Here is a 14966-nt window from a genome sequence, read left to right as displayed (position 1 = left end):
CTGAATCTTGGTCTCTTGTCATCGACCTGTTTTCTATTACACCTCTACTGTCTGTCACACCCCCTTCACAAACCCCACACCAATCTGCAAATTAAGATAAATATTTAATATGACAGGATGTCTGTAATCCTTTGACCAGGTTGAGGGGTTAAAAGATGATTAGATGAATGGATGGAATAAAGCATGTACAGTCTAAGCAATCGATGTGGATTAGAATAATTGTAACAGAACGCCATGGTGATACACTGATTACGCATTGCTTGTTCTCATAGCTAGCTCTGTTTTCATGAAAGTAGACCACATTGCATTTTAACTCCCTTTCATTTACAGATCAGCCTTTCTTACAAGAAACACAATAAATGAATAAAGCTGGAATTGCTTTTCCTCCAAAGCTTTGTTGGAACTCCAAAATAGTCACACATTTGTTGTTGTTGTAATTATTGTTGCTGTTTTGCCAGCCATGGTTGGAGTTCTTTGCCCAGTCTGAGGTGCGGTGAGGTTTGTAATCTCCGTCGCCAAGGTATTTCTGCAAACAGATCTTCTTCATTCATTGCTTTGATGGGATAACGTGAAATAAAGAGGAAGGCGATTGTTCCTAAGCACACTATGCTCACCAATACTGTCACTTTCAGTGCTGGCCCCTCTTCTGAGAACTAATCTCTTCACAATTGGTTCATTTATTCCAGATAAGTCTGGTTGCATTTCTGTAAACATAGACAGCAATGCAGCGTAAACAGATATGGTGTTAAATGATGAAGAATGGACAAACCCATAAAATGCCGGAGTTTTTTTTTAACCTGACGTGTTGAACTTTACCTTCCCCCTGTACAGTGTTATTAATGGGATTCTCCACGTAAATCTCTACTTTATAAGACTGGGAGCCTTTTGGTGGGAGCTGCTTCTTCACTGTAATGAAAGTGAGTTTGGAAAAGCTGTTCTGTCTGTATGGTAACACTTCCGCATAACCAGGGATAAATAGTCGGCATCCTAGCAGGGCCCAGATTGCAAATGCAGGGACATAAATTCTTTTATATACAGTAGTGGTCTTTGCCATACATACATGAAAGTCCCTTCATGACACGCTGCTATCTTCCATGTATAGTGACTCACATCTAAAATTACTTATAAACTGACGTATTGCAGTCTAAGAAGTCTGAGCGCCTGATTAGGTTATGTAAAGAACGGGGTTTGCCAGCTCGCGAAGCTTTTATAAAACGTGAAAATGAAGCGAAGCAATAAAACTCAGCGGTCTAATCATCTGGGACCTTTATTGTTGTTTTCTTATTGTTACTAAAACACAATACTCAAATAACAAGTGGATAAATTAACGAGATAATGTAAGCACAAAAAGGGCAAGAAACACAGGATGATTAAGCTTACAAAATAAATTAGTGAAAAATTTCAATAGGAGATTGTAACTCAGACCAAGGTAATTAAATTAGCATATTGATATCTTAAGCACATTTATATTATTTTCTTTTATTTCAAGTTTTAAAAATAAACAACCTATTTACTATCATTTTGCTATTTTCACAAAGGAGTGTGAGGGTGGGAGGCAGAGGCCTGATTGTGCTTTGAAAGGTGTCTTTAGACCGACCAATGGAGAGATCAGCACATGCAATTGGTTACAGCACAGTTAGAGAGATCCGGCCCGAGGACGGGGCTGTCACAGTAGGGACTCCTTGCAGAGCACGATTTCCAGCTCGGTGCGGTACAGCCGTCCTCTGTCAGACAGGGTCATGATGCTCTTCTTGTATTCCATCATGCTATTGGCATCTATTTCCTGATGAAACGCAAGGGGAAGCAGGAGAACTGAGTCAGTTTGCTTTCCTGTACTCTCGCCAAGAGGAAAACTCTTGCTATTCAACGACATGGATAACTAGAATTTGCCTGGTTAGTTACTGATTAACTGCCCATGAGCTGCTGACTAACTGCCCATGAGCTGCTGACTAACTGTCCATGAGCTGCTGACTAACTGCCCATGAGCTGCTGACTAACTGTCCATGAGCTGCTGACTAACTTCCCATGAGCTACTGACTAACTGTCCATGAGCTGCTGACTAACTGTCCATGAGCTGCTGACTAACTGCCCATGAGCTACTGACTAACTGCCCATGAGCTGCTGACTAACTGCCCATGAGCTGCTGACTAACTGTCCATGAGCTACTGACTAACTGCCAATGAGCTGCTGACTAACTGCCCATGAGCTGCTGACTAACTGTCCATGAGCTGTTGACTAACTTCCCATGAGCTGCTGACTAACTGTCCATGAGCTGCTGACTAACTGCCCATGAGCTACTGACTAACTGCCCATGAGCTGCTGACTAACTGTCCATGAGCTGCTGACTAACTGCCCATGAGCTGCTGACTAACTGCCCATGAGCTGCTGACTAACTGCCCATGAGCTGCTGACTAACTGCTGACTAACTATTAAGAACTTGCTGGTGGGATTACAGCCCCAGTAAAGCCCCAGTGCACCATGCTCATGGAGCAAAGGTCAGTTCCATCTGATACCTTGTTGTTCTTCTCATAAAGGTCTTTCAGCAAAGCATCCAGTTCCTGTTCATCAATGTAGCCATTTCCATCCTGTCAAAATAAAACACCCATAAGTTCAATCTTATTTATTCCCTTTATTATATTAGGCTCTGGAAAAAATTAAGAGATCACTATATATTTTTTAAAAATCCACTTTTTAAAATCCTGGTTTAACCCTGGTTCTGCTGGCAGAAGGCTACACTGCACAGCAGGCTGCTTTCAGGCTCAAAGTTTCTAAGACAGCAGTACATGAGAACAAGGTGAAGCAGGAGACACTGGGAACGACCAAAAACCAGCCAGGTAGAGGGCAGAAGAAACTTTCTAATGCCAGAGATGAGTGTCAACTTATCTGGCAGTGCCTCATAAATCAGAGGATGACCTCAAGTGACCTTCACACCACATAATTCATTTCCTATTCATTTTGAAGTGCACTACTATGACAATTCATAACAGGCTCCAAGAAGCAGGACTAAAGTGCCATAAAGCAAGGAAGAAGGAATAAGTCCAGTTTGACATGACATGTACATCAGTTTTAGGCTTTAACTACACATCTGAACAGTATGTCTGTTATTTACCTTGTCATAGTACGTGAAGATGGCATTGAACTGGTCAGAGTTCAACTTGACACCCTGTTAACAGATTTGGTGGAACATTTTAACGCAATTTGAACTGAAATTCAAACTGCATATTATATGTACTATGAAAATTGCAGCTCTCTTTTGTTTGTCAAAATACACCGTAAAAATCTCTTTTCACTTCGATGTTATTGAGAAGGCAGATCTGTTCAGCATTGGGTATTTCTAAAAGTCATATTTCTGTAATTATATTTATTTTGAAGAGTAATGTCATTACCTTGAACTTGAGTAGGAAATTTTCTTGAACAGGTAGCAGCCTAAAGTGACAACAGAAAAAACACCATGCTGGTTGGTATGGAAGGCGTCATGTGACAAGGCGAGTCATGTCCGATCCCATCATTCATTGGTTCAGGAGGATCTGTCACCCACCTGGACATCTCAGATAGGCCCAGCTTCCCGTCACCATTCAAGTCGAACATCTTCAGCTAGAGAGAATGACTTTCATCATTAAGTAGGCAGGTGCCCACCTGAGAAGGCAGATATTACTCATGATAACAGCAGCCTGCCACCTCTAATAGTGGTGGGGGGGTTATAAAAGAAACAAATAGTGACACTTTATTGATCCCTGTGGGGAAAATGGGGGATTTTCACACATCCCATCTTGCATCCCTGGAGGAGTTAGGGTTAAGAATCTTGCTGTAGGGCCCAGTGGTGATACCATAGTGCATACTAGATACCATACTAGAAAAAAAAATCTAAATTCAACCCTCCCCTTACTGTACCATCCCACATTACAGCAGATTTTTGCCGTGGTGACATAAAAATCCGAGGTCAGCGTATGTCCAGAGTCCAGATACATGACGTGCCCATCAGTATATAATACTAGAGTGACAAAACATACCAGCATGAATACTCACTATTGTTTGGGTGTACTCGTTCAGCTTCTGGTCGTCGTAGTACCGATTGGCCTTCCTCAGCAGGTCTGAGAGGAACCCCTGTAACAGGCAGTGATATCAGTTCTGGCACTCTCTTCCTATATGCTAGTGGTGTAATGGTTCTGAAACTGAGACCAAAGCTGTGACACAAACTTTCACAATCTCGTGTCAATATCCAGCCAAACCAACTGTCCCCCCCCCAATCCCCTCCCCCCAACCCGTGGGGGCCGCATGTTCAGCTCTCATTACATTACAACGTTACAATGTTACAAAACTCATTTTTCATTTCACAATTAACACTATTACACATGTAAATCATCAACTTATTCTATTTATAGTTTGGGCAAGCAGTATATTTTGTAAATACTACACATTACACCTTCCAATTGTGCGTGTCATGTGACTTTTTGTGTATAATCATGATTAAGTGATCGCGCCTGCAGTAAAAGCTAGACTAGTTACATGAGCTAAAGATGGATAATAACCCAGTGATTGCAGAGCATCTGGGCACATTTAAGTCAGCAGAGTGGGAACATTCTGGTTATCCAGTAGATTACAGTAATTTATTTATCGTATTTAATTTTTTTTCCCCTACATAGTTATTATATGTGAAGTTAAGGAAATCTAACATGTTCTTGAGTGCTCTTCTGTTAGTTGGTGATTTATAAAACTCAGAATTCTTTTCCTTGTTTTCTCTTTATTCACCAGTTCCCCCATTCCCACAAAAAAAAGCGAGGTATGAATCGAACCATGGATTTGGAGAATCGTTACACGCCTACTGTATACTAATAGGCACACAGCTCATTTCCCACATACTGTCAAGTTACACAAACACAGTAACCAAGAAATGGTGAAATATCTCCCATAAGCACCCAGAGAAAAACAAAACTGAGCTTAAAAACACACGAAAATATCCTCAATGGTTCTCACATTTCCTAATAGCATCATTCATTTTTATTATATCAGAGCTTAAGTAATGTCTTCCAAATTATAATTATTTTTAATTTTTTAATTGCTAGCTGTCTGTTTTTGGGAATCGGTCTATACTGAATCACTGCCCTGCCAGTGTGCTTCAAACATATTGAGGGATTTGTATAAGCGATTTGCTTGGCTGTTGTGGAGACCTGGCTGATTTGAATTCATTTCCATTTGCCTCTTCATGTGGTCCTGAAGGATCAAAAGGCCTCTCGAAGGGAGGCCACAGCGGGCACCTAAACTTATGAAAAATGCTTAATTTCCTTTTCCAACAATATTAAATATGCCGTGAGGTGCAAAATGAATAAAAATGCTTTCATGTAGCATAGTCCCCTGGCAGCATCTAACATACATTGGTATCTGGACCCCATGCTCATTAGTGTAGCTAGAATCGCAAAATAATTAGTGCCCTGCTTCACTGTTATTTTAATGACTCCAGGTCGTCCCGTCATTCAAGACGGCAGGTCAAGACATAACTTTAACCAAGACCGAACTTTCACCAGACCGTCATCCTTCTTGGGTGCTACTTGGTCTCATCTAGGGTTTGTGTCACTGACTGGGCTGCTCATTGTGGCCTGCACTCCTATTCTGTTGATCTTTCTTAGCTAACGTGATTATGTATTTTTATGTAATTAGCATAAGCCATTATCCAATGCTTTTTTTTTTTGTGGGGGTGTGGCGGAGTGGGGTTTGACATTTCCTGGAGCAGTTGGGGTTAAAGGCCTTGCTCAAGGGCCCAACTGTGAAATTACTCTGCTGATGCTGGGATTTGAACTGGTGACCTCACTGCCCACACCGCCCCCAATTGCCTGACCTTACCTTGAGTTCATTGGCTTCAATGTATCCACTACGGTCTGTGTCATATTTCCTCCATGCCTATAGGGTGAATAAACATACAAACATTATATACAGGCCACTGGGAATTTACTGCTTGACAATGGACATATCATCGTTGTCCCATGAAAACCACGTTTGCCCACTTTTTGATAATTGTGCTTTTTTACTACAGATGGAGTATACCCATTCTCCTCTGTCTACTAACAGTCTGTCATCTGATTGAACGAAGAATTGATCTTTTATAAAGTCATATATTTAACCATTATTTAGGTTTGTACTAGTTAACAATTGCATTAATGATAGTCGTTTGTATGGATTATTTTATATCGCTAATTTTAACAACTTAACATTGGTAGCTAAACACCTAGTTATCCATATACAACATTAAATCTTTGATGTCTGTGCAAACAAAGGGTGTCTCATTACATTGTTTTACGTTTATTTTGTGAAGTAGTTTCTAAGAAAATGTGTTTTCCACACTTCTGAAATAATGGATTTTTGGAGATATGTGTTTTTAATTGGACAGCAACAATATGCTACATTTTCTGTTAAGTACTTGAGCAAACTTTGCTGTATGAGAAAGGGACTGTGTCAGAAAGGGCATTGTTTCTAACCCCACATAGATCAGATGGTTTGTGAATAATTTTTGCGGCTTCCTGTAAAATGTCTTTCCTCTTTAATTGAGAGAAGGGGAAATGTGAGAAGAATGTTTTCACACCATTCTTGAAACCTTACTTTGATGCAGATTTTGGCAAACAACTGAAAATGGACTAGGAATAAAAAATGTAACAATTACAGGGGCAGGATGTGCAATAAGGTGAGAGCCAGTTTGCAGAGGAGAGATGAAATTAAAAGAAAGATTGTTTTTCGTAAAAGATCTGACATACGTTTCCAATATTTTCCATTGACTAATGCATGCACCATAACAATAAATATATTTTCATTTTGTTTGAATCCAGCAGCTGTCCAAATTTCTGTGAGCACATATCAGTACGCCAAAGGGAATCCAGCTCTCCTTGGATTTGTGAAAAATTGAGGCATCAATAATGTAAGACGTTCTTATAAGAGTGGCCGTCTTTTTTTATTGTTATTCAGCTCTGTTAAAACAAATGCTGGGTGATAAAGAAATGCCTGGCAGTCTAGTTAACTACAGCAGATCTATGTGAAATCTTCTACATTCATTTAGCACTTTTCCCGCTTGTGTTTTTCTGGTGACAACTGGATGAGTTGTAATTAGAATGATGCAATTTCAGCCTTCTGCTCATTAAAAAAAAGTCAGTCTATGTAGAGCTTTCTCTGGCTGCCTGGGACAAAGTAGTTAAGAATCAGCATTAACACTAAAGGAGCCCAGGGGTAAATGGCAGGGGTTTGTGGGTATGTGCAGCGGACGGCACTCGCTGAGGTTGTTCACAGGAAAAGGTGGCTGGAAGCAGCAACCAGTGTCTCAAACTTTCATAAGATTTTCACAAGGAGCCCAAATCTAGTTTGGCAATGACACGGACATGGAATAAGATGTGAGTTAGGATAGAATAGGGGTACAACTGGTCTGCATCCTACCTAGGGAGACACACTGGATCTCGCCTTTAAGCCACTGATGGAATTTGGACCTCAGGGAAAAATGAAGTACCCCTGGGATAGATAATGGAAAACTAGAAACTAGAAACTCGATATAGATCATAGGGCTGTGGCTCCTTTGAATAAATATCCGTACACAGGACATAAATCAGAAATATGATCATAAAAAAGGCAAAATGACTCAATATAAATGGATGACTATAGTTTTTAATTACAGTTTTGCTGGTGTTATAATTGCAGTTGCATTGCTATTTATCGCTGTTTACATAAATTCGTCTGCTTAAGTTTTCCAGCCACATAAACACAGGCAGACACACACGCAAGCCGGCTTACCGCCATGAACTCGGAGCTGGATCCTACGTACTGCCTGAAGCAGAGCAAAAAGTTCTCTTCTGTGGGCAGAATCTGGGCCAGCTGGGAATGAAAGGAATAGGGGATGAATGGAAGAAGGAGGCTCATATTTTCCCACAATAGCAGCATCAATATTGCCACCTTTGGGACTCTACAGAGTATGAGGAGTAATGAAGGTTTAGAAGGACCTCATGATTTGGGTCGATGACTCATCCTTTAAACATTTTCCCAAAGAGACGCTAGTTTTCTGTGATAAGCAGGTGAAGCCCTTTGCTGACTGAACCAAAACTTATTTAATGTGCATTCCCATGCTAGCCGGTGCGCACTCAAGCATTCCAGCCTTGAGTTCATGCTACACACTACCAGATTACACCAACATCCAGATGGACAAACACTTTACTTTAAGGTCATAATGGTGGTAACCCTCAGGAATGGCTCTTTGTGTCATGTATGGACAGGACTATCCAGTGCCATGATGATCGTTACTGAATGTCTGCATCCCAACATATATGGTAATACGCCTGCATTTCTGAATCTGTTATCATGCGTACAACAGCAGAGCAAGCAAAATATTATCAGCACAGCCTCAGCGCAAGAAAAAGCACAAGAATAAATGTGCGACGAGGGGGTGCAGTATTAAAGCACAGTTAGAAAAACATGTTATAGACTGCAGTATTAAATCACTTAACGAAGAGCATGGTGATGACGACAATATTAAATTACAGTCAAAAGAATATGGTGATCCCTGCAGTGTTAAATCACAGTAAGATGAGATGGTGTTGAATGCAGTGTTAAATCACTATTAGAGTAGTGTAGTGATCCCTGCAGTGTTAAATCACAGTAAAATGAGCATGGTGATGAATGCAGTACTGAATCACAATTAGACCAGTATAGTGATGCCTGCAGTGTTAAATCACAGTAAGTTGAGTATGGTGATGAATGCAGTATTAAATTACAATTAGAGCAGTGTGGTAATGCCTGCAGTGTTAAATCACAGTTAGAAGTTTGCAGAGACGTCCACTGTGTTGCACAGTTAAGAGTTCTTGCAGTATGTCCAGCTGTTAGTATAGGATGTTTTGTCTTCCACTTCATATTACTGTTAAAAAAATCCGTAGTTCTGCGGTGATGTTCTTTCACATTATTTAATTTGTTTAATAACATGTATGTCTTAAATAAAAATCATGAATTGTCAAACATACCTCTGACATCTCAATTTTCCCATCGGCGTTCTTGTCAAATTTTTGCATGAATTCTTTCATCTTTTCTCTGAAACTGGTATTACTGGGGTCCTGTCAAGCGAGTAAACATGTGGTTACCTCAGTTTAAACATAATAAGGAGGCATCGTAACATCTGAAAGGCCGACTTAGCTGTCAGAATGTGAAGGTCAAATATCTCAGCATTTTTCTTGCATGGTGCTTCAAAAGGACCTTTCTATGATGGACCTGGCGATACCTGCCCCCTCCGTGCTGGGCACAGCCCTCACACTCACCATGCCTGCCCCCTCCGTGCTGGGCACTGCCCTCACACTCACCATGCGTGCCCCCTCTGTGCTGGGCACAGCCCTCACACTCACCATGCGTGCTCCCTCCGTGCTGGGCACAGCCCTCACACTCACCATGCGTGCCCCCTCCGTGCTGGGCACTGCCCTCACACTCACCATGCCTGCCCCTTTCCGTGCTGGGCACAGCTCTCACACTCACCATGCCTGCCCCCTCAGTACTGGGCACTGCCCTCACACTCACCATGCGTGCCCCCTCCGTGCTGGGCACTGCCCTCACACTCACCATGCCTGCCCCTTTCCGTGCTGGGCACAGCTCTCACACTCACCATGCCTGCCCCCTCAGTACTGGGCACTGCCCTCACACTCACCATGCGTGCCCCCTCCGTGCTGGGCACTGCCCTCACACTCACCATGCCTGCCCCTTTCCGTGCTGGGCACTGCCCTCACACTCACCATGCCTGCCCCCTCCGTGCTGGGCACAGCCCTCACACTCACCATGCGTGCCCCCTCAGTACTGGGCACTGCCCTCACACTCACCATGCCTGCCCCCTCCGAGCTGGGCACTGCCCTCACACTCACCATGCGTGCCCCCTCTGTGCTGGGCACAGCCCTCACACTCACCATGCGTGCCCCCTCCGTGCTGGGCACAGCCCTCACACTCACCATGCGTGCCCCCTCCGTGCTGGGCACTGCCCTCACACTCACCATGCCTGCCCCTTTCCGTGCTGGGCACTGCCCTCACACTCACCATGCCTGCCCCTTTCCGTGCTATCTCCAGCTGGCTGATGAAGTTCTCCAGCTCCTTACCCTCAATGTAGCCATTTCCTGCAACAAAAAGGAGCCACATGGGATTCACATTTCAGTGCAGCACTCAGGAATATTGTGCTGAAACTAGGCTTAGAGTTCAGCCATGGCAGTTTCTTTATATTTAATTTTCATGTGTGTGTGTGGATTATGTTTATATTACATTGTGGGGACCAAATGTTCCCACAATGTAATAAAAAATTGTTATTTTGACTTTGTGGGGACCATTTATCAGGTTCCTACAAAGATCTGTGACTGCAATCAGAAAGCTAAAAATAGCTAGATGATTATTTTTGAAAATATTGTCATTTTACTTTAGTATTTTTTGCAGACCATCATCCATCCATCCATCCATCCAGGCAATAACCCAGAATGGGGCACCAACCCATCACAAGTGCCCTTGATTGCCATGAATGGGAAGTAGAAATATGAAAGAGTACAAACCATCTGTGACTTGGAGTCAAAGACGGCAGTGGTATGGAGGGGAAGGATAAGATGATGCACTGGAGTGCAAGCGATGGAACAGGTTTCCATAATGTTCATTATACCACCACACTGTAAAAACATCCACCACAGGCACAGGTGACACTCTGGCCACATTACCGTCACCTGGTCATATACCCCTTTTTTTGCAAATGCAACCTTGGACCATGTGATCACACCATGTTGTTGGGAGAATAAGAAATAGTAACCATCCCACCGTTATGTTTATGGGAGTACTAGTATCCTAAATAACTCATATCTGTTCCTAGAAGAGGCCAGCAGGTGGCAGGATGGTTGAAACTGCTAATTCGACCCCTGAACTGTTCCACCTGTATAAAGGGATGAAAACTGCATGTTGATTTGGACAAATGCCTTTTGTATTTATGTCGAGGGGGAAATAGCAGTTTAGCTTCACGGTTTTCTCTTGTCAAACCTACGCGCTCGCAGACTGATCGGCTGGCTGCGATGCGACTGCAGGGAACAGCTCAATTAAAATGTGGGATGGCATGCAGCACATGAGGCTGGGGGGGGGGGGGTGTTTACTGCCTGCCGCCCTAACAGTTCATTTGGAGAAGACAAAAGAGGGAAATCTTTGGGGAGACAGAAAGGGCCCATGTCTGGTGATCTTTCTGGTGATCTGCCGATGTTCATTTCCATCACCCAAAACCATCCAGAGCCTAGAAATGAATGAATGACTTCCACCATATTTCTGTTGGGAGTCTGCTTTTAAAAGGCATTCACTTTAAAGGAGAAGACAAGTGTGTGTACGTGGGAGGGGCTGCAGAAGATCTCACTTTCTGTGTCTATTTTTACAGGTTGTTTATTTGTACCCATTTGGTTCTTACAGTATAACCAGTAAATAAAAAACAACAAAAAATAATTGGTAAGTCGTTCCGCCACTATGAAAATAAAGGTATACATCACACAACTGACCTCATACTGTCATTAAGCCAGACAACAATGACATAGGGCTTGCAGACACTTTACAATGCTGGCATGTATTCAGCGATTCTTGCCGTAATCAATATTCTGATAATCCATTTGGTCATTATGACAGAGTAACCTATGGTCACATAACACAACCAGGAAGAGAACCGGAGTAGAAAAGCATCTTTGAGCCAGCGGTGAAATATTCAGATAAATGATATTAACAATTATTATGAATGCCCAGTCTCCCCAAAATATATTATGCTATACTGTATGTAGAAGTATAACATGTCATAATATACTGCATATTTAGTCCATAGGAAACTACCCAATAAACCTGGCGGTGTTAATTTGGCATTGAGGGTGTTAATGTAACACAGATCGGGCCGGCACCGTTAGCGTTAGATCGATAGAGTCAGATTTGCGCCAAAGGCCTTGTTAGTATTCTGGGGCATGCGGCAGGACCAAGGAGGGAGGAAATCCACGAGCCGATAGCATAGAACCGTCACAGTCAAATCTGCACTTAAAATGATGATTCTTCAGTAGTGCTAAATCGGCTTGTTTCAAAAGAAATGGGAGACATCTTTTAGAAAACAAGTAAACAGACATATGGATAGGAACCCCACTCCCCAGGATAGCTCGGATTCCGCTGGTATTACCTGAAAAAATAGGCACATAAACGACCGTGAGACGCCTTCTAATGCAGAACTATTTTCAGCATTATCATGTGGTTTAAACGTCAGGCTCGATTTACTCATGATGAAACAAGCATCGCTGCAGCAATGGAAAGAAAACACCGAAGGGACGTGCAGCCCGTTTAATTACAGTATAACGTACGTGCTAAAGGAAAATGGCGAAATAAGGTAAAATAGCCTAATTGGACATTATTTCTAAGGGTACTCCACGAATGAGAAATATGACTGTTCGGTTTAATTTGAGAAAATAATCTCATTTTCCTTATTTTAAAATCGATGTGCATCCCGTTACACTGAACGCTGTGCACATTGTCACCATAATTCGCCAAGTCCATTTGGATATACCACTGCTTAAGCAAATTATTACTATTCAACCGGATAATTTGCGTGGCACCCATGTTACGCATCATTAAATAAAATTAAACCCGCATTCCTTGGTTCAGTGCTCTGTTTCATAAAGGGACTGGCCGTTTTCGAGAAATACGTCTCATCAAGAAACACTTCTTACATGATCATAGATAGATAGACATACATTTTGTGGGGATGGGAGGTTGTGACCCCTCCAATAATCAAAATCAGCCAATACAACCCCCTGGACCCTCTTAAATGGGTGGGGAACTCAACCCCCCACAATGCTCAACCCTACATTGTGCCGAGATAGATAGATAGATAGATAGATAGATAGATAGATAGATAGATAGATAGATAGATTTGAATTAAGCCCACCCCATATCAAAATCTCGCCTACGCCTGCTCCTAGTATATCATGCTAATAATAATATAACGCTGGGTACCCGCGCTTCTATAATATCATTCATGTTTTGTATTAGGTGCACTTGTGTGATAAGCATTCAATTGATTGCATCAACCTTGAATATCCTTCTTACGCTTAGCGCCCAAAGCGCTTTCAGGATAATTGAGTACTTTCTCAGACCCACGTGTGTAAAAAAAGATAATCGGCAGGTATGAGCTGTGTGCAGTAGAAGCGACGCCAGAAAGCGCGCAGCCAGCCGCGCTGCACGGGAGCGTCTGCGCACCGCTGTCCGTCCGTCCGCTCCGCTAGGGGAGTCCCGCTGCTCTCTAGTGGGGATGCTTGTTTTTCCCCAGCATAGAGTCGTCGGCGCACTGATCATGGATAAAATAACCAGTAATGTTATCTTCACCTTGCTCGTGAGTGTTATTTTACGTGGTTTGTCTGTCTATCTATCTATCTATCTATCTATCTATCTATCTATACAGCTGGATATTCTCTTAAACTATCGAAATTAACCTTATTAAACCGTGCCACCTCCAGTACACGGCTGAAACTTAAAACTTATAGTTGGTAAACCAGTAACGGCGGACAGACTTCCTACATCTCAGATTCTTATCAGAAGTGGTTCACAAATGAGAAGCAACCTTAAGCACATAAGCTGTGTGGGGGCGCCGACATGCAGACGATGCAGCTGCATATGACAGTCAAAGTATTCGAACCCGGCCCAGTTCTGCATGTGCGGCGTTATAGGTGAAATGTGTCATTTTCATACGTTATTCACATAATGTAAACTATTGTATTATGAGCAACTCAGATCGTAACAATGCGACTTGTTCGAATAAACATATTGTAAGCGGTGTGGGTATTTTCCCTAACTGGAAATCTCAGGATAATAAATGAAGAAACTGACAGTAAGAACCTGCAAGGTGTTGCTGATACCCGCAAAGAATACGTGGATATTAGTGTCGTGAGAGACAGGTCAGGAGCAAGACTCCGAATAAAACAAATTTACGTATGAAGTGCCCATTATGTAGATTCCCTGATGTAAGGACGCACACACAACCTATCTGAGGTTTACTGCGGTTTAAGAATTTAAAAATATCTTTCTTCTAGATTGTTGTATACGCAATGTGGCTTATGTACTATAAATCTATTTCACAAACACTGACAGTTATGTATATATTGATAATGTATATATTGCATTATTACACATTTCTAGCGATTCAATTTCAAGTCAAATGATGATGATTATTATTATTATTATCATCATTATTATTATTATTATGCTCGAGGTTGTTTAAAAAGCTCCAAGGTAAAGAAATTACCACTTAAGGCAGTTAAATCGATCATGTTTACCATTTCCCCCATAAAATAATTTCGCAGTTATTCTCAGTACTAATGAGCATCCATCTTCTGTGCATTTCAAACAACTTTCGTTCCAGTGAAAGTTAACTTGCATGAAAAATAAAATTCTTTACGTCGCGGTACTGACCATCACTGTCGAAGTGTCTCCAGATTTCGAGGAACTGGGACGCCGTGAGCTCTGCCAGATGGAGGTAGGGAGCCTGCGCCTTGTTGGCCATGATTTCTGCTCTGTGCGCTTTGAAATCCCGCGCGAACTTTTACACAATTAGATTCCGATACTCACTGTGCTTGACTCTCCCTCAGTCGTCGCTTTTAAACCCCCCGTCATCGTGTGATACTCAGAATGTCCTGAGGGAGGCGCAACGGCTCCAAGATCGCTGTGATTCACCATTTTCTGCGCACGTCAGTGTATCAGGGTCTCCGTATCATTCGCCCCAGCGTCATCATTCTGATAGTAGTGTGTTCGTGGTAATGCATGCGGGTCCATCCAATGCATTCGAAGCATCGAATTTTAAAATTATTGTAATTCTAGAAATGATTTTTTTGCACAAAATTTTACCTCCATAAGCAGGAAATTACACTTTCATTTTAAAATATCGTATTATTCGCATACAGATATATACTGAGCTACACGTTAAAGCATACAAATATAGC

At 42.2% G+C, this 14966-nt stretch overlaps 1 protein-coding gene across 1 annotated transcript; it reads right to left on the bottom strand.

Annotated features, from left to right (window-relative positions):
- Positions 1 to 1249: 1249 nt before the first annotated feature.
- Positions 1250 to 14615, bottom strand: LOC111851827 (calretinin-like). The gene is made up of 11 exons (XM_023827087.2): positions 14440 to 14615; positions 10033 to 10109; positions 8982 to 9071; positions 7765 to 7845; positions 5839 to 5895; positions 4027 to 4104; positions 3539 to 3594; positions 3387 to 3426; positions 3110 to 3163; positions 2514 to 2585; positions 1250 to 1783 (listed from the first exon to the last, which is right to left on the bottom strand). Exons 1-11 carry the CDS (start codon positions 14528 to 14530, stop codon positions 1667 to 1669), a joined length of 813 nt encoding a protein of 270 aa, XP_023682855.1. The 5' UTR covers positions 14531 to 14615; the 3' UTR covers positions 1250 to 1666.
- Between the last annotated feature and the right edge of the window lie 351 nt (positions 14616 to 14966).

Source organism: Paramormyrops kingsleyae, chromosome 13 (assembly GCF_048594095.1).
Source record: "Paramormyrops kingsleyae isolate MSU_618 chromosome 13, PKINGS_0.4, whole genome shotgun sequence".
Taxonomy (NCBI): Eukaryota; Metazoa; Chordata; class Actinopteri; order Osteoglossiformes; family Mormyridae; genus Paramormyrops; species Paramormyrops kingsleyae.
Note: the sequence above shows the minus strand (reverse complement) of the source record. Positions and strands in the feature narration are given on the sequence as shown.

Excerpts from the sequence above, each read along its gene's own strand:
- LOC111851827 (XM_023827087.2), bottom strand. The coding sequence starts at position 14,530 with ATGGCCAACAAGGCGCAGGCTCCCTACCTCCATCTGGCAGAGCTCACG. Across the intron at positions 9,072-10,032 it reads CACGGAAAGGGGCAGGCATG|GACCCCAGTAATACCAGTTT; the intron begins GTGAGTGTGAGG and ends CTCGCTTGACAG. Across the intron at positions 3,595-4,026 it reads ACGAGTACACCCAAACAATA|CTGAAGATGTTCGACTTGAA; the intron begins GTGAGTATTCAT and ends CATTCTCTCTAG.